General features: G+C 48.4%; 3 protein-coding genes across 6 annotated transcripts in view; 1 reads left to right on the top strand and 2 right to left on the bottom strand.

Annotated features, from left to right (window-relative positions):
* IL16 (interleukin 16) overlaps window positions 1-2,744 on the top strand; it is a 108,946-nt gene extending 106,202 nt beyond the window's left edge. For both annotated transcript variants that reach the window (XM_055417957.2, XM_055417958.2), the window contains exon 19: window positions 2,263-2,744. In XM_055417957.2, the coding sequence (XP_055273932.2) occupies window positions 2,263-2,456 (194 nt within the window). In that variant the 3' untranslated portion in view covers window positions 2,457-2,744. The remainder of the gene's footprint in view (window positions 1-2,262) is intronic.
* A 1,342-nt stretch (window positions 2,745-4,086) lies between these two features.
* On the bottom strand, window positions 4,087-13,300 carry STARD5 (StAR related lipid transfer domain containing 5). Of its 3 annotated transcripts, none has more exons than XM_055417963.2 (6): window positions 13,090-13,300; window positions 12,462-12,511; window positions 11,976-12,108; window positions 8,772-8,889; window positions 7,614-7,707; window positions 4,087-4,928 (listed from the first exon to the last, which is right to left on the bottom strand). In XM_055417963.2, exons 1-6 carry the CDS (start codon window positions 13,186-13,188, stop codon window positions 4,862-4,864), a joined length of 561 nt encoding a protein of 186 aa, XP_055273938.2. In that variant the 5' UTR covers window positions 13,189-13,300; the 3' UTR covers window positions 4,087-4,861. The 3 variants fall into 3 exon arrangements, with proteins under 3 accessions (XP_055273938.2, XP_055273936.1, XP_055273937.1); XM_055417961.2 differs by having other exon boundaries at window positions 4,087-4,992; window positions 13,090-13,295; XM_055417962.2 differs by having other exon boundaries at window positions 4,087-4,992; window positions 13,165-13,280.
* A 6,780-nt stretch (window positions 13,301-20,080) lies between these two features.
* Window positions 20,081-23,046, bottom strand: part of TMC3 (transmembrane channel like 3) — a 49,695-nt gene continuing 46,729 nt past the window's right edge. Inside the window, exon 22 of the mRNA XM_055417964.2 lies at window positions 20,081-22,505. Coding sequence (XP_055273939.2) covers window positions 21,683-22,505 — 823 coding nt within the window. The 3' untranslated portion in view covers window positions 20,081-21,682. The remainder of the gene's footprint in view (window positions 22,506-23,046) is intronic.

Below are 23,046 nucleotides of genomic sequence, written 5' to 3'. Positions count from 1 at the left end.
TAATTGAAATTAAGTCAAAAAGCCCACAATGAACAAAACTTCAAGTTGTAAATAAAGACAGAGTCCGACTTTCCACTAGCAGAACCCAGCCTCACTCACCTCATTCTAATCCTGGACCCGTCAGCTCCTACTGTTATTCAAAATATTGAGATTTTGTTCATCATGGATTGGGGAGCAAGCCAACCCTAGTTGGAGGTTACTTGGGTTTTCCTGGGAAGATCATGAATGGCCTGCAGCTGTCACATACAATCATCCCTGATTCTTCACTGCTTCTCAAGCTGGACCTCCTACAAGCCAGGAGTTGTAGACAAGGAGTCACGTGGTCTGGGATCTAGTCCAGTTCTGCTTCTTTTTTTAAATTTTTGGCTATGCTGGGTCTTCACTGCTGTATTCACGCTTTTCTCTAGTTGCAAGTACACGGGCTTCTCATTACAGTGGTGTCTCGTTGCAGAGCACAGGCCCCAGAACACGGAGGCTTCGACAGTAGCAGCACCTGAAGCTCCCAAGCTCTAAAGCACAGGCTCAGTAGTTGTGGTGTATGGGCTTAGTTGCTCCACAGTATGTGGGATCTTCCGGGCTCAGGTATCAAACCCATGTCTCCTGCATTGACAGGCAGATTCTTTACCACTGAGCCACCAGGGAAGCCCTCCAGCTCTGCTTCTAACTGCCAAGTGACTATTGTCTTCTGGGCCTGAGGCTCCTGATCTATAAGAAGAGCTGTGGGTGTGTGTCTTTGGGCTCTTAGTGTTGAGACTCAAAGGCCCTCCTAGCTCTGCTCCCTGTGCCCCAGGGAGCCCCCACTGCAGACTGGTTTTATTTCTGGGAGGTCGGCTACAACTGCTGAACCACAGGGGTAGGACTGAGGCTCACATGGGAGCTTCCGAAGGATTCTGTGTTTACTCCAATTCTGGAAAAACTATATTTATATAATTGCTTTTTTTTGCTGCTGCTGCTAAGTCACTTCAGTCGTTTCTGACTCTATGTGACCCCACAGACGGCAGCCCACCAGGCTCCCCCGTCCCTGGGATTCTCCAGGCAAGAACACTGGAGTGGGTTACCATTTCCTTCTCCAATGTGTGAAAGTGAAAAGTGAAAGTGAAGTCGAAAAGTGAAAGTGAAGTCGCTCAGTCGTGTCTGACCCTTAGCGACCCCACGGACTGCAGCCTACCAGGCTCCTCCATCCATGGGATTTTCTAGGCAAGAGTACTGGAGTGGCTTGCCATTGCCTTCTCCGTGCTTTTTTTTATCCTTAACCAAAACTTCACCGTATTTACTGATGGCTGCATCAGGTCTCAGTTATGGCACACGGGCTTCTCTCTAGCTGTGTCATGCAGGGTTTAGTTGCCATACGGGCTTAGTTGCCCCAAGGCCTGTGGGATCTTAGTTCCCCAAACTCATTCCCTGCATTGGAAGGTGAATTCTTAATCTCTGGACCACCCAGGAAGTCCTCAATTCTGGGAAAGATATTTTTAACTTTTTATTTTAATTTTTGACCGCTGTGCACAGCATATGTGTGTGTGTGCTCAGTTGTGTCCGACCCTTGCGACCCCATGGACTATAGCCTGTAAGGTTCCTCTGTCCATGGGATTTCCCAGGTAAGAACACTGGAGTGGGTTGCTATTTCCTTGCAGAATCTTAATTACCAATCAGGGATCGAACCCACACCCCTTGCAGTGGAAGCTTGAAGTCTTAACCGCTGGACCACCAGGGAATTCCCAATATTTTTAACTTTTAAAAGTTGATTTGAGATGAGCATAGGTCTCCAAGTCACTGGACCTGACTTCTAGTGTTAGTTCTGCGACCAATGGCAGCATGACCTTAGGCAAGTCACTTCACCATCTTGGTCCCATTTGCTTACACGGGGATGAGCCTGCCAGCTGCAGGGTGATGTGGGGCCAAGGGACGTGGACTCTAGAGCCACAAAGTCTGGTTCAAACCTAGATCCCACCACACAGCAGCTTTGAAGCTCAGGTGAGTTATTTGAGTGCTTGATCTGTTTATTTATTTATTGGCCACACTGCACAACACACAGGATCTTAGTTCCCTCACCAGGGACTGAACCTGGGCCCCCTGCACTGGAAGGTGAACCACTGGACCACCAGGAAGTCCTGGGATGCCTCACTTTAGATCAACCACTGAGCTCCAGAGGGATGGGCTCCAGTTCCCTTCTGAGCTGTCCTGGCTCCTCAGAGACCAAGGGTAGGTGGTGACTACTTGTTTCCTTGTCACCCAAGGCACCCACTCTCTCCTCTCTCATCCCAGGAGTGGCCTCAGAACAGAGTGACACAGTCCAGCCGGGAGATGAAATCTTACACCTGGCCGGCACCGCCATGCAGGGCCTCACACGGTTTGAAGCCTGGAACATCATCAAGGCGTTGCCTGATGGACCTGTGACGATCGTCCTCAGGAGGAAGAGCCTGCAGTCCAAGGGGACCCCAGCTGTTGGAGATCCCTAGGCCCAGTACCAGTGCGGACGCCAGAGCCTACCACATGCAGGTCCCCGAAATGTTAATTCTCAGGGTCATGGCTAACCCCAACCAATGAGGGAATGCACAGGTGTGCTTCCCCGGTGGCTGCTTGCCCAGGTCTGGACCTTCTGGGACCCCACCCAGTAAGAGGGTGGTCCCAAAAGTTAGGGAACAGTCACAGTGGGGTGGCTGATACAAACAACAGATTGCATCTAGAGAGCTTAGTGATAATACTATGGTGCTGTAAATAAAAGGGATATATGATTGGCTATGAAATCCATGGCTTGCTCTGCAGGTTTTCTAAGGCCTGTCTCTGGGTAACGATCCATCCCAACCTTTGTTTTTCTCATGAGTCTGCAATGCTGGCCTGCTTGGAGGGGGTTCCCTTCATCCTGCTCCACTTGACATCAGCTGGCACCAACTCATAGGCTGGAGGCTAGAACCACTGGAAGGGTCACTCACTCACACACGGGTCACTGAGGTTGGCTGCTGGCTAGGAACTCAGGTGGAGCCATTGGCCTGGACACTTGCAGGCGGCCCCTCCCTATGGCCAGGGCTTGCTCACAATACATGACTGGGTGTCCCCCGAGAGTGAGAGAGCCAGGTAGGAGCTGCATCCTTGATATGACCTCATCTCCAAAGTTGAAGAGCATCACTTCTCTTGTGCTCCATCAGTCAGAGCTGGCCCAGACCTGCTCAGGTTTAAGGGGAGGGGAAAGGCAGCTTGGGTTATTTTTGGAAAATATGGTCTATCACATAGCGCATTCGCAAAACTGTTTTTGGTTGGGGTTGGAGAAGTGCTCCTAGCCGGGGTGGTACCCAGTGACAGAGCAAGTAAACAGACAAGTGAAACTCCACGTGTGCTCAGCTGTGCCAACAGAATAGACCGGCCTGAGTCTGAGAGGGTGAAATACACAGGGCTGCCATTTACCTCCCATGTGCCAAGCACTGTGTTGGTGTTAAGTGGACAGTGTCTTCAGTAATCACAGTAGTGTCTACAGAGCATGATATCATCCTGTTATATAGACGAGAACACTGAGACCCAAAGACAGAAAGAAACTTGTGCAGCTGGTAAAAGATATAAAGAGTGAGTCATTTCTTCTGTGATTTGGTAGAGACCAATAGGCCAAGATGGGGCTTCCCCGATGGTTCAGCAGGTAAAGAATCCGCCTGCAATACAGGAGACACAAAGAGACTCAGGTTCGATTCCTAGTTTGATTCCCTGCAGGAGGGCATGGCACCCACTCCAGGGCATTGCCTGGAGAATGCCATGGACAGAGGAGCCTGATGGGCCACAGGCCGTGGGTTCACAAAGAGTCGGACACAACTGAGCAGCCAAGCACGTGCTCAACAGGCCAAGATGCTTTTAAATGCAGACAGAACATTGTCGGGAAACTACCTCTGTGTGCCTGACCAAAGGGATATTTGGTTTGGTCATTACTTAGGGCCTGATTGTTGAGCTCGGGGCAAGAAAATTGATTAGCAACGCCTAGTATCCCCTGACCGGGGCTCCTCTGGTGGCTCAGCAGTAAAGAAGCTGCCTGCCAATGCAAGAGACATGGGTTTGATCTCTGGGTTGGGAAGCTCCCCTGGAGAAGGAAGTGGCAACCCACTCCAGTATTCTTGCCTGGGAAATCCCATGGACTTGATAACAGCCGTATGGCCCTACCAGGGCTTGGAGGCCAGAAGACTCCTGCTCCACCTTCCATAACCAAAGACAAGAAAAGGCAAATGCCCAAGGGAGGGAAGGTTCTCCTCAAATCCCACTTGTAGGCTTGCTCCATCCAGAATCAATTCCAGAGTGCTTCCAGGGCCAGATTCAAACTGCCTGGTTTCCCTGGGGCACTTGAAATTTAACTCATGCAGGGGAAAAAGAAAGAAAAATGATTTGAATAAAAGAGACAACAAAAGGAATACTGAAAGTGTTTTTCCTGAAGGCTCATCTCATTTTATAAACATCAAGTTGACGTCTTTAAGGGGAAGGCTGGCCCAGCACCATACATCGGGGTATCTGTGGTACAGGACTGCAAGCTCAGATGCAACAAAGGGGCTGAGCCAGGTTTGGGGGGATCTCTGAGAGTGACCGGCAGAGGAAGGCTTTGGACTAGTGTGTCCCACGGTGCCCAGGCAGAGTCCCCATCTGGTGGTCGGGGCTCTTATGCACCTCCCGGAGAAGGTGTGCTTGGATGACAACAGCCCCACCCGAGTAGATGGAGGAGCAGGGGACCCAGGGCTGCCCCTGGCTGATGTCCCCGGACACGAACTTTCCATCGGTGTCTTCCAAAGGAGCCCATGTGCTTCCAGGCTCTCCAGGGGTGTCCCAACAACTGCCCTTCTGCATGAGCCACTGCAGTTCTCGGCCAACCAGCCAGGATGTCAGCCGAAGAATTTCTTCACTGCTTTCTCAAGGTTGGCATAGAATCCAGCCATGCTGCGGGGGAAGAAGGAGTCCACCACGCCCTGTGGGAGGTAACCACTGAGGTCAGTCTGGAAGAACGTGACCAAGCTGGTTTTGTTTGGCTCCCTGTGAAAACAAAAACAGGGCTGTTAGGTATCTAGAACTGAGGGCCCACTCAGGGAAGTGGTCCAAACCCAGGGATTTTGCTGGATCACTGCCCAGGGGTCCCCGCTGGACCTGCTGCTTTTCAGGATGGAAGCGGGTCCTCTAGAGCATGCTTTCCTGGCCCCACATGGATGGCAAGTGAGGACATGCCCCCATTTCCATCCCAAGCAAGGTCATTCATTCCCTGTGCCTGACTCACTCGGGAAAGTCTTTCAGTGAACTGTTTCCAGCGCCGGGTCCTGGGAGAAAGAGACACGATGCTGCCCTCTGACCATTGAGGGCAGTGATTCTGTGAGATGTCTGGCAACTCCTAGGGGTTCCTGACACCCTTTCAAGGGCTTTTCAAGGTCAAGGCTATTTTCCTCACAGCACTAAGATGTGATTTGCCTTTTCACTCCCATTCTCTCAGCCTGTACTTTATTCTCACAAATTTTTCCATGGCCAGCACAACGAAGCCATGGGCTTTGTGGAGACCAAGCATTTTTGTTTATTTATTTTTAATTTTTGGAGGCCATGCCTCACAGCATGTGGGATCTTACTTTCCCAGCCTGGGATCGAACCTGCATCCCCTGTATTGGAAGTACGGAGTCTTAGCCATTGGACCACCAGGAAGGTCCCTGAGCATTTTATTTGAATGGAGTTGTTAATAGCTTCGCTGCTGTGGGGGTGCAGTTTCCAAAGGCTCTTTGATGTGTATATCACAACAAACTGAATGGAGAAGCAGATGTGAGCTTTTATTAAGCCTGACATTAATATTTCAAATGTAAAACAAGACCATTCTCCACTATTTTTCTCTTTTGAAAAATATATTTATTTTTCACAATAATATTTGTTATCATGTAATTGCTGTTGTTGTTGTTCAGTCGATAAATCACGACTGACTTTTTGCAACCCCTTGGACTGCAGCATGCTAGGCTTCCCGGTCCTTCACTGTCCCCTGGAGTTTGCACACATTCATGTTGAGTTGGTGATGCTATCTAACCATTTCATCTTCCACCGTTCCCTTCTCCTTTGCCTTCCATCTTTCCCAGCATCAGGGTCTTTTCCAATGAGTCACTTCTAATGAATGTATCATTATTTTAAAATAAATATTTTAAAATGTCCCAGGCTTAATGTCAAATATAATAAATATTGATGGATATAATCCACATGAACAAAACACTTTGATGCCCTGAATAATACTGAAGAGTGTAAATGAGGGCTTCCCTGGTAGCTCAGCGGTAAAGAATCCACCTGCCAATTCAGGAGATGTGGGTTTGATTCCTGGGTCGGGAAGATGTCCTGGAGAAGGAACTGGCAACCCACTCCAGTATTCTTGCCCGAGAAATCCCATGGACAGAGAAGCATGGCGGGCTACAGTCCATGGGATCACGAAAGAGTCGGACACAACCGAGTGACTAAACAGCAACAGTGGAGACTTAGACCAAAAACATGAGAACTAAGATGCTGTGTGCTGCCCGGTATGGCAAAAAAACACAGAAAACCAAAACCTGGCCATGATCTGTCAGACACGGCGACAGAGCCGTTTCTGAGCTCAGCCCTGGTGCTGACTCATGCTGTGCTCTCAGAATCACCCTTCAGGCCAGAGCATCTCAACCTCATTCCTCGCTGAGGGGACACAAGATTAGCACCAGTGGGGGGACTGACGGTGGTGACAGCCAAGCTCCTGGCTGCTCCCAGCTGGCAGAGCGCTCTCAGAACCCCAAGAAGACTGGGTGCCCAGACCCTACACGGCCAGCCTGTGACCCCGCACAGACTCCCCAGCCTCCCTGAGCCTCAGTTTCTTCAGCTGCTAAATGGGACCATGACATCTGCCCAGCTTGCCTAGGGGGAGTAAGGACACTTCCCCAAAATTTTGAAGAAAGGAGGAGAAGGGGGTGGCAGAGGATGAGATGGTTAGAGAGCATGACTAACTCAGTGGACGTGAGTTTGAGCAAACTCTGGGAGATGGTGAAGGACAGGGAAGCCTGGTGTGCTGCAGTCCATGGGGTTGCAAAGAGTTGGACACGACCGAGTGACCGAACAGTACCACCACCACAGTTCTTTCCCACATGTCAACAGAACTTTGGCGTATTACATCACCGATGTGTATATGTGGGGCTCTGTAACAGCAAGGCCTACAGAGCTGTAAGGCATTTTAACTATTGGGAATCATCATTAATGTTGCCATTGAGTAGAACATCCTCTGCCTTGGATAGAAAGGAGATCAAACCAGTCAATCCTAAAGGGAATCAACCCTGAATGTTCACTGGAAGGACTGATGCTGAAGCTGAGGCTCCAATACTTTGGCCACCTGATGCAAAGAACTGACTGACTAGAAAAGACCTGATGCTGAGAAAAACTGAAGGCAAAAGGAGAAGGGGAAGGCAGAGGATGAGATGGTTGGATGAAATCACCGATTCAATGGACATGCGTTTGAACAAACTCTGGGAGACGGTGAGGCGCAGAGCGGCCTGGCATGCTGCAGTTCCTGGGGTGGCCATGAGTTGGACACGACTGATCGACTCAACAACAACAGGACATCTGCAGTGAAGCCACAGTGAGGTCTGGGCACGTCATTCATTCTAGGAGGTTGTCCTTACCCTGGCAGAGGTTCACAGAAACAACCACAGGGATGGTTAAATCCTCTCACGTAACCCGGTTTCGGGGGACAAGATGGATGCTCCACATTGGTAGCTGGAAGAGAGAGTGAAGGGTCAGGGAGCTACAACTTCGGGCAATCGGGCCACAGTGGCTGAAGGGCCTTACCGGGCACCCAGAGTGTATGCAGACCAGTCACCTGGAGCCTGAGCTCTCCCTCCTGCCACCCCTCTGTCCCTCACACACACGCGTTCACACACGCACACACACCCTCGCCAATCTGCCAGAGTATTAGAGGAAAGAATAATTCAGGGTCTTCCCTGGTGGCTCAGTGGTAAAGAATCCACCTGCCAACGCAGGAGAGGTGGGTTCAATCCCTGGGTTGGGCAGATCCCATGGAGGAGGGCATGGCAACCCTCTCCAGTATTCTTGCCTGGAGAATCCCATGGACAGAGGAGCCTGGTGGGCTACAGTCCAGGGGGGTCACAAAGAGTTGGGCATTACTGAGCATACACACATGCAGGGAACTAGATTCCAAATGCCATAACTAAGACCTAGCACAGTCAAATAAATACATTTGCTTTTTTAAAAGAAAGAACATTTCAGACGTCAGGCTTGAGCACAGAAGGAAGAAGGACCCTTCTCAAATCCCAGCCAACAGAGGTGTGGAAGTGCCACCCCCTGCCCCCACATAGGATATTCCGGAAAGCAGCCAGGCTGGCGCTTTCTGCAGGAGGAACTGTAAAAAGTGCAGAGGCAGGAACTCTGCTCCTGGCTGGAAGTCGGGGAGCCGACAGCGCCACAGCCCTGATGGGAAGGTGCTCCCTGGATGCAGAGGATCACCACACCCTGGGGTTCCCTGGAGCTAAACCATAGCCCGTGTGTCTGGGGTACGAACTATGCACCTCAGCAGGAATGAAAACAGGGTGCTGATGGAATCTAAACTAAACTAACGTGTGTGGACGCTCTCATCTCAGACCTCCCTGGCACAGAATCCCCCCAAACCTGACAAGGAGAGGGGAACACACAAAAACGGGCCCAGGCTGTGCGTGCCCCGGGGATTTCTAGCTGGTGGGCTTTCTTTGGGGAACTGGGCGGGGGTGGGGGAGACAGAGACCAGCAGCCCACTACCACCTCGGAGCAGGCCCGCCGTCACTCACCGTTGGAACTGATGGTGCCGTCCTCGTATGTCCTGACCAGCACCAGGTCCACGAAGTCTCTGGGGGAAATAAGCTTCATGACGGCCGAGGGGGTGCTGGTTCTGCTGAAGAGCAGGGTCTGTCAGAGGAAAGAGGGGTCCAGCTGCGTCCAATGGCCAGGCATCTGCTCCCTGCCCTGACTCCACTCGGAGCTCACCGGCCCCCGCATCCGGTCCCAATAACCCAGGCTCTGGAAGATGGGAACAGCACTGACAGCAAGGTGGTGTTGTGACCTAGAGGGTCTGGAGTGACCTTCCCCGGATGGAGGTGCCAAGAGTCACGGGAACACACCCAGTTTGCAAAATCTTGGGTTGTGACTGGGGCAACAAGGGCAGCCCAGATGATGCAACAAAGAGCTGGCCTGCAGCAACTAAGACTTGACTCAGGCAAAACTAAAAACAAATAAGTATTTTAAAAAATAAAAAGGATCACGAGAGTTGTCACTGGTGGAGCATGTAATAAGAGTCTGGCTGGACAAAGCTCTCCATTGTTCAGTCACTAAGTCTTGACCAACTCTGCACCAACCCCATGGACTGCCACACGCCAGGCTTCCCTGTCTCTCACTATCTCCCGGAGTTTGTTCAAACTCATGTCCACTGAGTCTATGGACAATGCCCTCAGTGGTCCCTCACAACTGAGAAACTGGTTTCATTTACCCATTTGACCAAATAAGAAAACTGAGGCTTGCAGAAATGAAGGAATTGACCACAAAGCTCAGGGTGGAGAGGAGAGACTTGAACGGGGCCAGGTCTAGGCTGAGGCAAGGCCATTCCTTTCTTAGGCTGACTCTGATGTTCCTGCCCAACCCTGAGAACAGTGCCTCCTTAAATATGTGTCCTACACAGCTTTCTGGTTTCCCCCAGTCCCAGCCCTGGGAGGGAGCACCCCTAGAACTTCACCCAGTCTCAGAATATTCCACCAAGTCCATTCCCCCACTTTACAAGTCAAGGACCCCCCAAGCCCATGCTTTATCCCATGGTTCCCCTACTCCAGCAGGACCTCGGTCCTTTCAGGGTCATAAGATCAGGGCCCAGGATGGGACAGTCCCAGGGAGAGCCTATCCCATTATTCAGTTCAGTTCCATTGTTCAGTCGTGTTCTTGGTGACCCCATGAATCGCAGCACACCAGGCCTCCCTGTCCATCACCAATTCGCGGAGTTTGGGAATGTGTGTTAATTACTCAGTTGTGCCTGACTCTTTGTGATCCCATGGACTGTAGCCTGCCAGGCTCCTCTGTCCATGGGATTCTCCAGAATACTGGAGTGGGTAGCCATTTCCTTCTCCAGAGGATCTTCCCGACCCAGTGATTAAAGCCAGATCTCCTGTATCGCAGGCAGATTTCTTTTCCATCTAAGCCACCAGGGAAGCCCATTCACTTAATATTTTTCATCTAAATGTGCTCACTTTTTAAAACTTAAACTTATTTTAAAAGGAAGCTATTTAACTGCTGGAAATGAAAAAGAAGGTATCAATTTGCCTAAATAAAAAACAACTGCTACACACACACACACACACACACACACACACACACACACACGGAATTCTTGGGTTCTGATTCTGAGCCTGAGGCCAGCTGTCTGTCATAATGGAGATTAGCAAGGTGTCAAAGGCACATCAGCCCCTGAGACATTCCGCTTCAAGTTATCAGAGAGATTGAAGGCTTGAAATGGAGTGACCTCACAAGGTGTGACTGAAGTTCAGCTTCGACTGTTAAAGACCTATCACCTTGTGCCCCACCCTTCACGAAACACTGACATTAACTCCTGTGATGATGAATTGAAATGTGAATATGTGAATTCCTGGTGAAGGTTAAGAACACTTGGCACCTGCCGATCAAGTAGTAAAGAATTATGGCTTGAAGTTTCATAACACCTGCTATAGAAGCACCCAAGAGGGTACTAGGTCCACAGATGTCAAGATCAAGGCACCATTCAAAAAAAAAAAAAAAACTAGCAACATTTCCTCAAGGCAACTTTTTCATTTCTTTTGGCTATGTCTTTTTTTTTTTCTTCCTTAATTTCTATAACCAAAATGAGGTGGATTCTTTACAGGGATTCCCAAGTGGCTCAGTGGTAAAGAATCCGCCTGCCAACGCAAGAGACCCGGATTGGATTCCTGGGTTGGGAAGATCCCCTGGAAGAGAAAATGGCAACCCACTCCAGTATTCTTGCCTGGGAAATGTCATGGACAGAGGAGCCTGGAGGCTACAGTTCATGGGATCGTAAAGAGTCAGACACAACTGAAGCAACTTAGCGCACACACACATGCTTAACACTACAGAGGATCCCAGGGCAGGACCAGCTAGATCTCTGCTGTCCAATATGGCAGCCACAAGTTCCATATGGCTATTTAAATTTACACTGAATCATGAAAATTATATAAAATTAACTATTTCTTCAAACTAGACACCTTTCAAATGTCTGTGGCCACTTGGGGCCAGTGGCTACTGTATTGAACAGTGCTGTTGTAGAATATTTTCATCACAGCAGAAAGTTCTACCGGGCAGCACTAGGCTAGATAACACATGTTTTATCAGCAGAGAAACTGGCATCCAGAATTTGCCCCCTGGCACAGCCTCACAGCTGGCAGAGGATCCTGAGTCTTTGGCCAGGACTCATTATCATGGTCCCATTAAGGGGCAATATTTCAAACTACAGCTGATGCGTCCAATCCAGGCTGCTTCACCGTTCTCAGAGCTCACATTCATTCTGCACTCACGCCTTCATTAGCCACTGCAGGGTTCTCTCAGCTCTGTTTAGGGCAGCTCTACCTATCTGGGTCTCACTGTTACATACCTATACCTGGGCTGAGGCTGGGTTTAAGTGTTGAGCAGTGCACAACCTATTTGCTGGGTACTCCCCTTGCCTAAGGGCTTTCCAGGTGCCACAGTGGTAAAGCATCCACCTACCAATGCAGGGGACACAAGAGAGGCAGGTTCAATCCCTGAGTTAGGAAAAATTCCTTGAGAAGGAAATGGCAACCCACACCAGTATTCTTGCCTGGGAAATCCAGTGGACTGAGGAGCCTGGCTGGCTACAGTTGCAAAGAGTCAGACACGACTTAGCAACAAAACAACAACCCCTTGCCTAAAGGTGTCACTGACCCTTCCCAGAGGGGAAAGAGTCGGCTAACTGTCTCTGGATAACAGTGCTTGGAAAGACTTACATCACTGAGGCTTTCAATAATTTCAAAACTGTTCACATTCTCATCCCACTGAGCTCGTAAAGTCCCAGCAAGTGGCTTCACGCAGTCCCACACCTGCTCTGGTGTCCCGTTCACAATGCCTTCTCCTCTGTACCTGGAGCACAAAGAGCAATGTGACCCTAAGGCATCAACCAAACGTGTTTATCCTGGGATTGCACAGGACTAGAAGCCATGTCTGCCACTCTTCTTTAAGACAGCCTTGCAGAGAAGGGGCTGACATCTACTAGCCCACCTCCCCATGGGCCTGCAGAAACGGACGGACGCTAAGCTTTCACAAGAATACAGTTTAAGGAAATGATTTAGTTAGATCCAAAAGCTTTTCCGGAGGATGACTGGCAAGTTGATTCCAGGTGCTAGGATGGACTGCCATCTCAAAGGAAGCAAACCCACAGAAACATCAGGAGAGGTGTGACACCCTGAGGAGCTCTTAACAAGGCATGCACTTACAGGTTCCCTGGAAACTCCACAGATGGCCTCCAGGAAACTGAAACTCCATTCTGTCAAAAGGCACAGAATCGCACAATTTTAGAGCTAGAAGGGCTCTTGGGAGATAGGGCCCGATCCCCTGTTTTATGGAAGAAAATTCAAGAGCCTCAAGAGATGCAAGTCACCAAGGTGAGACCCAACTGATTCGTGACAGAGTGGGGACTAGTCCTGAACAAAGCTGCCTCCAGGAGGATGTGATGGACAAAGGGATCTCGTGTGGCTACTGGAAGAGCTTTAGAGCACTGGAGATTTTCAAATCACTTTAAAAACCACCATGCATCTTATTTCCTCAGATAATTTAGGTCTGTTTTGTGCTTCCCGCTCCACCCTAACCATTTGCCAGCAGGTGACCTTGACTAAGTCATTTAGTGAAAGGGATACATATTCATCTCCTGGGGGTCACTGTGTGCACAGCTGGCCCTATATTTTTTTTAAGGAAACAACCCCTAGTGAAATCTCCTCTTTAATCTAGCTCCAGGGGATAGAATGCAGAAAACCTCTCGGGAGAGGAGGAGCCTAGAGGCTTCTGAGACTCCAGCCCCAGGGAGCAAAGGCCCCACGACCCCTCCTGCCCCCGTTCCTCACTCACGCCTTCCCGGCAAATCTTCCAGCCTGACTTGTCTCGCCGGTACTGGAGCATCTTCTCCGCCACCGCCTCGCTCACCTGCGCGGCCGTCGCCAGGTCCATTGCGCCGAAGAACGCGCGAGGCCTAGGGGTCGCAGGCGGGGTGTGCGGTTGCTGCCCCGCACTTAGGTTTGGGAAGCCGGAAAACCAGGGCCTGGCTTGGAGCCCAGAGTCCCGCCCCAGCCCCTCCCCCGATCTAGGATTGGTTTAGACCGTCTGATAGGTCCCGCCCTTCTCTGAGATTAGCAGGGCCGGAGATAGACCGGCCCGGCAGCGCACACTAGGCGCTCAGCCTGGGCTGGTCCAGGGCGCCCCGCGCAAGGTCCGGCGGGATTCGCCTTTCGCCAGTCCCAGCTCAGGGAGGGGCTCGGGGCTCCGGAACGTGGGAGGGCCAGTGGTGGAGAGCCAAGAGGGCGGGAATAGGTCTTGGACGGCATCGTAGGCTTGGGTAAGCATAGTGGACTTTTGTCTTGAGTGCGCAGAGGCTTTCTGCCAGGGTAGATGATGGTGAAATTTCCATCAGATATTCCTTTCTAGCGGAGAAGGCAATGGCAAGCCACTCCAGTACTCTTGCCTAAAAAATCCCATGGACGGAGGAGCCTGGTAGGCTGCAGTCCATGGGGTCGCTACGAGTCAGACATGACTGAGCGACTTCACTTTCACTTTTCACTTTCACACATTGGAGAGGGAAATGGCAACCCATTCCAATGTTCTTGCCTGGAGAATCCCAGGGACGGGGGAGCCTGGTGGGCTGCCGTCTATGGGGTCGCACAGAGTCGGACACGACTGAAGTGACTTGGGAGCAGCAGCAGCAGCAGCATTCCTTTCTAGGGCGGCTGTTGTAGGGGAGCGGCAGTGTGCGCAGAGACGGCGGTGGGGGTGGGGGCAGTTAGGAAGCTGCAGCGGTCGTGGGAGAGATGGGGTGGCCTGGAGCAGGGGGTGGTGGTGCAGGTGGAGAGAAGGGGACCCTCGGAAAGTGTTTAGAAAGCTGGAATATAGAGATCTCTGTGACAGATGGTGGAGACTGGAGGAGTAGGAAGCTCATGACGCCCACCTCCTGGCTTGAGCCGCTGGTGGCTTAACTGAGAGGAGACCAGAGGCAGGGTTGAGGGGAGACATGGTGCGTTCAGTTCTGGTCTTATTCAGTAGGAGGTGCCTGAAAGACCTCCAAGGGATGTCTGGGAGACACTGGGATGCGCTGGCATCTGGGACAGAGCTGGGCCCAGCTAAGAGATAGAGTTCTGTGCCTCTGGTGGCTTCCACCTTAGGGGGGTGAATGGGATCACATCCCCTCAGCTCCTTTCCTCCTTCACAGCGCGGTTATTGTCATTTAGTCGTGTCCGACTCTTCTGCGACCTTATGGACTGTGGCCTGCCAGGCTCCTCCTCTGTCCATCGGATTTCCCAGGCAAGAACACTGGAGTGGGTTGCCATTCCCTTCTCCAGGGAATCTTCCCCACCCAGGGATGGAACCCAAGTGCAGCTGCTGCTGCTGCATGTGCTTAGGCGTGTCCGACTCTTGCAACCCCATAAACTATCAAGTCCCAGAGACTGCCTGCCAGGCTCCTCTGTCTATGGGATTCTCCAGGCAAGAATACTGGATGGGTTACCATTTCCTTCTCAAGGGGACCTTCCTGACCCAGGAATGGAACCCGGGTCTCCTGCGTTGCAGGCAGACTCTTTACTGACTGAGCTACAAAGGAAGCCACTGAGCCACCCGGGACCCCCTTTTCAGAGCTATAACCAACTAAATATTTGAAAAGATCAACACTGAGATCAGTTTTTATTTTCTCTTTTGTGTGCATATTGTTTCATCTCAAGTTTTTTAAAAAATGGTGTAAAGAAAATTACTTGAAACCATTTCATGGAAGATGTGATGGACTGCCAGGTGCTGAGAGGCTGGATGTGGAATTAGAGAGTTGTACTTTGGCCACCTCATGCGAAGAGTTGACTCACTGGAAGAGACTCTGATGCTGGGAGGGATTGGGGGCAGGAGGAGAAGGGGACGACAGAGAATGAGATGGCTGGATGGCATCACCGACTCGATGGAGGTGGGTTTGAGTGAACTCTGGGAGTTGGTGATGGACAGGGAGGCCTGGCGTGCTGTGATTCATGGGGTCACAAAGAGTCGGACACGACTGAGCAACTGAACTGAACTGAAACCTGGCTTCATGCACAATTCACTGTGTGCTTTTGAGCAAGTCACTTAGCCTGTTTGCTTATAGGTGATACGAGACCATGATAGATGCCGTCCCATGCCAGTGTGATGGGCAGGTGAAGTAATGCATGTGAATGTTCCTTGAAGCCATTAAAAAAAAAAAGACTTCCTTCCTTGGTGGTCCAGTGATTAGGACTTTGCCTTCCAATGCAGAGGGTGCCAGTTTGATCCCTGTTCAGGGAATTAAAATCCCACGTCTTGGGTCAAAAAAACCCAAAACATAAAGCAGAAACAATATTGTAACATTCAATGAAGACTTTTTAAAATGGTCCATGTCAAATACATACATATATATATATATATATATATATATATATATAAGACCAGTAAGTTAACCATGGTTAAAAAATTAAGCACATCAAAATATAAAAAGTCAGACCACAGTCTGAGGGGAAATTAGCCTATTTTAACTAAAAGGAAGTTTTAGTACAAAGTGCTCTTGGAAATCACTAAATCATTTTCAAATAACCCAGCAGACAAAAAGGATGCATCAGATATAGACAGACACTGCAGAAAAATAAGCGTGGCTAACAAAGATCTGAGAAGATGCAGAACCACCCTCACTGTCGCTGCTGCTGCCAAGGCACTTCAGTCGTGTCCTGTCCCCGGGATTCTCCAGGCAAGAACGCTGGAGTGGGTTGCCATTTTTAGGGAGTTACAGATTAAAACAAGGGGCACTTTTTACACCTATCTGAGAGACAACTCTGAAGAGGTTTGTTAATTCTCTCTGTTGGTGAGCATATGGAAAAACAGTTGTGGGTGAGAGTGTCAATTTTTGTAACCTTCTGGGAATAGAATAATATATTAAAATTTTAATTTACTGGTTTTTTGACCCAGCAACTCCTGCACACAGATGTATAAAGTTGGTTTTATCACTGGAAACAACCTATTATTTGTCAGTAGATTAAACAAAGTTACAGGATATCCATGTATTGGATTATTATGTAGCCATTCATATAATGTGGCCCAGATGAACAAAGGTGGGGCTGGAACAGACAGGAAATGCTCAAAAGAGCCTAGGCAACTAGAAGTATGAGTGAATATGAGTTGACTATTTTAATCAAGAGCAATTAACTCTCTAGGAAGGAAATAAAATGGTATTTCAAGCTTAACTCTAAAATAACTTAAAATTATTTAAATTTTTATCCCCACCAACTACCCCATGGGTGCATGCTTAGTCGCTCAGTCATGTCTGACTCTTTGCGACCTCATGGACCTGTAGCCTGCCAGGCTCCTCTGTCCACAGAATTTCCCAGGTAAGAATACTGGAGTGGGTTGCCATTTCTTCCTCCAGGGGATCTTCCTGACACAGGACAAATGTTTATATGTGTAGTAACAGGAAAAATGTCATATATATATACATATATGTTGAAGGATAACAGCATTCCAGATAAGAGTCAGGGCTCAAATCAGAGTGCGCTGGTTCAAATCCCAGGGTCCCCATATATTAGCTGTGACTTCGGTACATAACTGGCCATTCCAGAATTTTTCATCCTCATTTGTAAAATGAAAACAATAGTAATACTAACTCATTGGGTTGACATATGGGTTAAAGTTAAGAAATGAAAAGCAATGAGAAAGGTGCATGGCATACAGTAAGTAAACATATATAATATATATATCATAGATCATGTATATATATATATTGAGTGAGAAAGAGAAATAACTCAAGTTGTGTTTGTACATGCTTATATTTCTATGTTTACATATATATTGATATATGTACTTTTAGTTTGGAATATGCACTTATAAAAAGGCATAGAATAAACTGTTAACAGGAGGGGGTAATGCCAAAAGACATTTTTTCACTTTATAGCATCATCTACTGCTTACTATATTAATTACTGACATGTAGGTTTACTGACATGTAGGTTTAAAAAGCATCATTAAAAATTTCAATGTAGAATAATTCTTAAAGTTGCAGCTTTGAACTCATAGTCTGGAGCTTATTAGAATTTTGTTTGGGGATAAAACACTGTGAAAACGAAGCTGAAGGAAAGTAAGTTTTGCTCTAGAAAGTGACTTTTAGACATCGAACATTTAAGAGATTTTTATACTTACAAACTGGAGTATGGCTTTAACATTTTTCTTGCACTGTAAGACACTTTAATCTTTGCTGCCAGAAAATGCCAGTCCTGGGTATATTTGAAATATTCAGAGAGGCAAACTGTTCATCCCTGAGGTCTTCACACACTGGCAGCAGGGGCCAGGTGAAGCAGGGCCAGCCGAGGGCAGGCTCTCGTCTGTTTTGTCTCCAGAGGCCGGGACAGGGCAAGATGAGCAGCTGGCAAGAGCCAGAGGGTGAGTGCCACCCACCCACCAGAGCTGCTCAGCTGGCCTGTTTAGCAGTCTGCTGGAGGCTCCTTCAGAGCCAGCAGGGCAGAAGGAATGACTGACATCTGTAGATCCCATTGATCAGACCCCACCCGGGAGGTTGTCAGGCCTCCAAATCACTCAGTTGTCCAGGGCACACCTCACCCAAGTCCAAGATGAATTTTAACTAAATGCCTATGGGGCAGGGGGCCCAGAGATTCCTAACTCAAACCACCACCAGACCACCGACGGGATGGGCCAAATGTCCAAGTGCTCTGATCCTAAAAGCTCCTGAATGGAGTGTTTGCTTTCTACATAGACTCCGATGAAGAACTGTATGCATGTTTACTTAGGCAGGCAGGTGCTAGGTGATCTACTCTGTCGGCATACAGGTGCTTCTTTATTCACTGGCAGGCCACTGTCCCAACCACGTTACCTGTGTTGTGCCATTTAACCCTCACAGGTAGAGACAACTATCTCCAATTGCCTGCAGTCCATGGGGTCGAAAAAAGTTGGACATGACTGAGTGACTGAACAACCTGGGTTAAGAAACTGAGGATTGGCCCTTCCCTGTGAGTCCGTGGTTAAGAATTCGCCTGCCAATGCAGGGAACATGGGTTTGATCCCTGATCAGGGAAGATCCCACATGCTGCTGAGCAACTAAGCCCGTGCACCACAACTATTTAGCCTGTGCTGTAGAGTCCAGGAGCCGCAGCTACTGAGCCCACATGCCCTAGAGCCCACGCTCCACACCAGGAGAAAACACTGAAACAAGAAGCCCACGCATGGCAACCAGAGAGTGGCCCGTGCAGCAGTGAAGACCCAGCACAGCCAAATAAATAAATAAAATCATTTTAAAAACAGCATAGCACACAGGTGAGGGTGACCAAGGCAACACAGCTAATCAGTGGCAGAACTGTGGTACACACCACACCTGTTTATATTTCTGAGGGTCACATGTTGACTCATATGCTTTACTGATTCCCACTCCCCATAAGGATATGCAGTGTTTACTATGAAATGGGCAAAGGTTAAAACATACATACAATGACATACGAACCATTAAAAGGAGGAAAAACACACAAACACACAAGTACAGAGTATCAGGAAGACAGGAATGCTACCACAGTTTAGGGAAGTTGGTCTTTTAGAGGTGTGTAGAAAACTTTTCTTTGAATTTCATGACATTCATGAATCCAGAAATGTAAGAAGTAACCAAGATGAACTTCCTTGGTGGCCCAGTGGTTAAGATTCTGTGCTCCCAAATTATGGGGCATGGGTTCCACCCCTGGTTAGGGAACTAAGATCCCGCATGCCTCATAATGCAGCAGAAAAAAAAAAAAAAAAGGCGGGGCAGGGGAGTGACCAAGAGAATCATCCTTAAGTCGCTAACATTTTTACAGCAAAGTGATTCAGATTCTTTTCCATTATAGGTTATTACAAGATATTGACTGTAGTTCCTGTGCTATCCAGTAGGTTCTTGTTGTTGATCTATTTTATATATAGTAATGTGTGTGCGCGGAGAAGGCAATGGCAAGCCACTCCAGTACTCTTGCCTAGAAAATCCCATGGATGGAGGAGCCTGGTAGGCTGCAGTCTGTGGGGTCGCTAAGGGTCGGACACGCCTGAGCGACTTCACTTTCACTTTTCACTTTCACACATTGGAGAAGGAAATGGCAACCCACTCCAGTGTTCTTGCCTGGAGAATCCCAGGGACGGGGGAGCCTGGTGGGCTTCCGTCTATGGGGTCACACAGCGTCGGATATGACTGAAGTGACTTAGCAGCAGCAGCAGCAATGTGTGTGCGCTTAGTCTCTCAGTCGTGTCCAACTCTTTGCGACCCCATGGACTGTAACCCACTGGGCTCCTCTGTCCAGGGGATTCTCCAGGCAATACTTCAGTGGGTTGCCATGCCCTCCTCCAGAGGATCTTCCTGACCCAAGGATGGAACTCCCATCTGTTTGCGTTTCCTGCATTGCCAGTGGATTCTTTACCCACTGAGCCAGCTGGGAAGCTCCAAAATATATACTCTACTACATGTAAAATAGATAATCAAAAAGGATTTACTGGAACAGGAACTGTACTCAGTATCTTGTAGTATAGCACAAAAACTATACTTAGTATCTTGTAGTAACCTCTAATGGAAAAGAATCTAAAAGCGAAAATTTATATATCTAATTATTATTATAAATTATTATGTAACATATATTTGTGTATATATATGTATATATTTGTGTATGTAACTGAATCACTTTGCTGTATACCTGAAACTAATACATTGTAAATAAACTATATTTCAATAAAAATCTTTTTAAAAATAATTTTTAAAAAATACTAGTATCCACTTCTAACTCAACATGGGCACATATGCAGTAGACACTGTATAAAATAGTGTAACATTATTTTTAGCTGCAAAGAAGTGGGAATGATTTCAGTGTCCATCAGTAAGAAATGGATAAACATCATGTAGTTTATTCATGATGAAACACTACGTAGCAGTTACAATAAGTGAGCTTGATCTGTTTATTTCTTTAATGGACATTAAAAAGGTAAGTATGTACAATACATGCGGTATTATAGTACTTACGTACGACGTACTTACATATTGTTTATGGATGTTTATACGTATATATTTACATGCATACAGCATATATAACTGTAAACAAGTGGTGAATGGGCACACGCTGAACTCTTAGTAGCATGAGGGGAATGCAACTAAGTGTGGGGATTAGAGTAAATTTTGGTATCTGTAATATTCTAATAACAAAATGACTAGATGGAAATGAAATGTCAACAGTTGTTGACATAATAGAAGTATGAGTGCTTGTCGCACGAGTCTCTGTACTATTCTGCATCTTTTAAATTGCTCTAAATTAAAGTCATTCCTAATACTAAGTGCTGGAGTGCATGTGAGCTGTGTTGCTCACTGAAAGCTAATGAGCACATCTGCAACCCTAGATAAATATTGGCTAAACTCGCGTTTTCTTAGGAATGCTGCAAGGCCTGCCAGATGGAATGCTCCCCTACCTGCACACAGACACAGGTACTACTGCCTGGGGCAAAGCTAGGCTTTTTCAATGTCCCAGGGAGCTCTAGGCTACAGCCCCAAGACCAAGCATGTGAACTGTATCACAAAGGGATATTCCCACGGCAGGGTAAGCTTTTCATCTGGAACACGCCACAACCTCCTGGGTCTGTCATGGTTGGGAGGGCATTTTGCTGTTGTTGAGTCATTCAGTCATGTCTGCCTCTTTGCAACCTCATGGACTGCTGCACATCAGGCTTCCCTGTCCTTCACCAACTCCCAGAGCTTGCTCAAACTCACATCCATTGAGTCAGTGATGCCATCCAACCCCATCTCATCCTCTGTCATCCCCATCTCCTCCAACCTTCAATCTTTCCCAGCATCAGGATCTTTTCAAATGAGTCAGCTCTTCACATCAGGTGGCCAAAGTATTGGAGTTTCAACTTCAACATTTTACATTCTTAATAAATTTTACTCTGGTCACTATCAAACTGATTATTAATATGAAGTAATTAAGCACTGTGAAATCTTTAAGGGAAGCCAGCTCATTTTGGGGTGCTTATCAGGGAGGACTGAGTTATGTGTGCTGCAAGAGAACATTATAACACAAACAGGTCACTGCTTGTCCTAAGATTCAGGACAAGGGTAGACATGTCAGGTGAGGGTTTTGCAATTAGATGAGCTGCCTGGCTTGCTTATGATTTGGAGTCACACTGAATGGAGGGCAAAGATGAGGTTTTTTGAAACAATCTCCTAAAGTGTCTGCACCCAGAGACCACCAGACACAGCCCACTTGTGTTCGGTTGCTGTAGATTAGGGAGTTGTGGCCCTGTGGATCTCTGGGCCACAACCAGCAGATGACATGCCTGGATAGGCCCCACTGATCACATCCACTGGTTGTGTTTGTCTGTCTTCCGAGAAGGGGAGGGACCATGCACTGTCAACCACACCACACTCTACCAGTAGGAGTGATTTCTAGGAACAGGATGTCAGAAGAAAGCCCTAGACGTTTGAACAAATCAGGTCATTCAGACCTGCAGTCAACTCTTGCCTCGATATTGCCTTCCTCCGGCCAAACTGGCCCCCAGACCTTGGGAACTTGGGCTGGTTGTGGGTGACCTGGAAGTACTGGTTGGTGCCACTGTTCTGCTGGTCCCTGCTGGATGCCGCTGGCATGAAGTCAGATTCTGTGACGGATGGCTCAAATTTGGCCTTAACCCTGGGCTTCAGAGGGTGCTGGGGGTATTGGAGATTCTGGGAGCGTGCTTTTTTGTGCATGTACATAGGCCTGTCAAGTTGACCCCCAAAGCCATCATTCCAAGATGTGTAATGTGCTGGTCTCTGGAGCTCAGGAGTCAGGGCCTGACTTTCTGAACTTTTGCCAACATAAAAATGATGCACCCTGTGGAGGTCAGTCAAGGAACGCGGGTGGAAGGCCCGTTCTTCTCTCACCTGTCTCCTCGGAACCTCCTCCTCTTCTTCACTGAGCTGTGGAGAGGCCAGGGGTGCACAGCGTCTCATGTTCCTGGGGTACATATCCTCAGTGTCCCCGGAGGTGTCTATCTTGAAATGTCTTTCTGGCCAGAAAGTTGAATGTTTCTTTTGCTGAGAGTTACGTTCATTAATGAGATAGTATCTGGGGGCGTAGGACCGAGGACTATGTGGCACCAAGGCTGAGACCCCTGACCCATGGTTGATTGGCTGAAGATCTTTTCGGAAAAGAGGTTCTGAGTGAACATCTTCAATGTGCTTTGTAAACATCCCAGGTGTGCAGGATCTGCTCCTATGAAGGTCACTTGTGCTCATACATGGGCCACATGGATACCTGAAAGATGGAGGTAGTTAGACACCTGTGGCTTTGGTGTTCTCAGAGCCCCAAGCCATCCAAACGTTGCAGGACAAGTGGCCGTTGCCTCTACATTTTCACCAAAACCTGCTCTGAAGTATCAATGAGTGTCCAGTGGGGACCTCCCTGGTGGTCCAGTGGTTAAGACTTCATGTTTCCACTGCAGGGGGTGCGAGTGCCATCACTGGCTGAGGAGCCAAGATCCCACATGCCATGAGGCCAAAACACCAAAAGGTAAAACAGAAGCAATATTGTAACAAACCAAACCCCACACATCAGGGCCCCTCCCCACAGGGGAGAGGAGAGTGCCCAACTCCTGCAGGACATTCAGGAAACTCATCTGCACAGAGAGCTGACCACACCACACACCGGCTGGTTCAGGGCACTTACTATCCTATCCGAAACTTCCCAGTCATAACCTCAAGGATAGTATTTGGCAATCGTAGTGTCTTTGTCCTGCAATATGAAGGTTGGACTGTAGTGCACCAGGTCCATGGGATTTCTCAGGCAAGAAAACTCT

The sequence above is a fragment of the Moschus berezovskii genome, chromosome 21, assembly GCF_049115385.1.
Source record: "Moschus berezovskii isolate FMDL1 chromosome 21, NW_MosBer_1.0, whole genome shotgun sequence".
In the NCBI taxonomy this organism is placed as follows: Eukaryota; Metazoa; Chordata; class Mammalia; order Artiodactyla; family Moschidae; genus Moschus; species Moschus berezovskii.
This window is presented reverse-complemented; position numbering and strand designations above follow the sequence as displayed.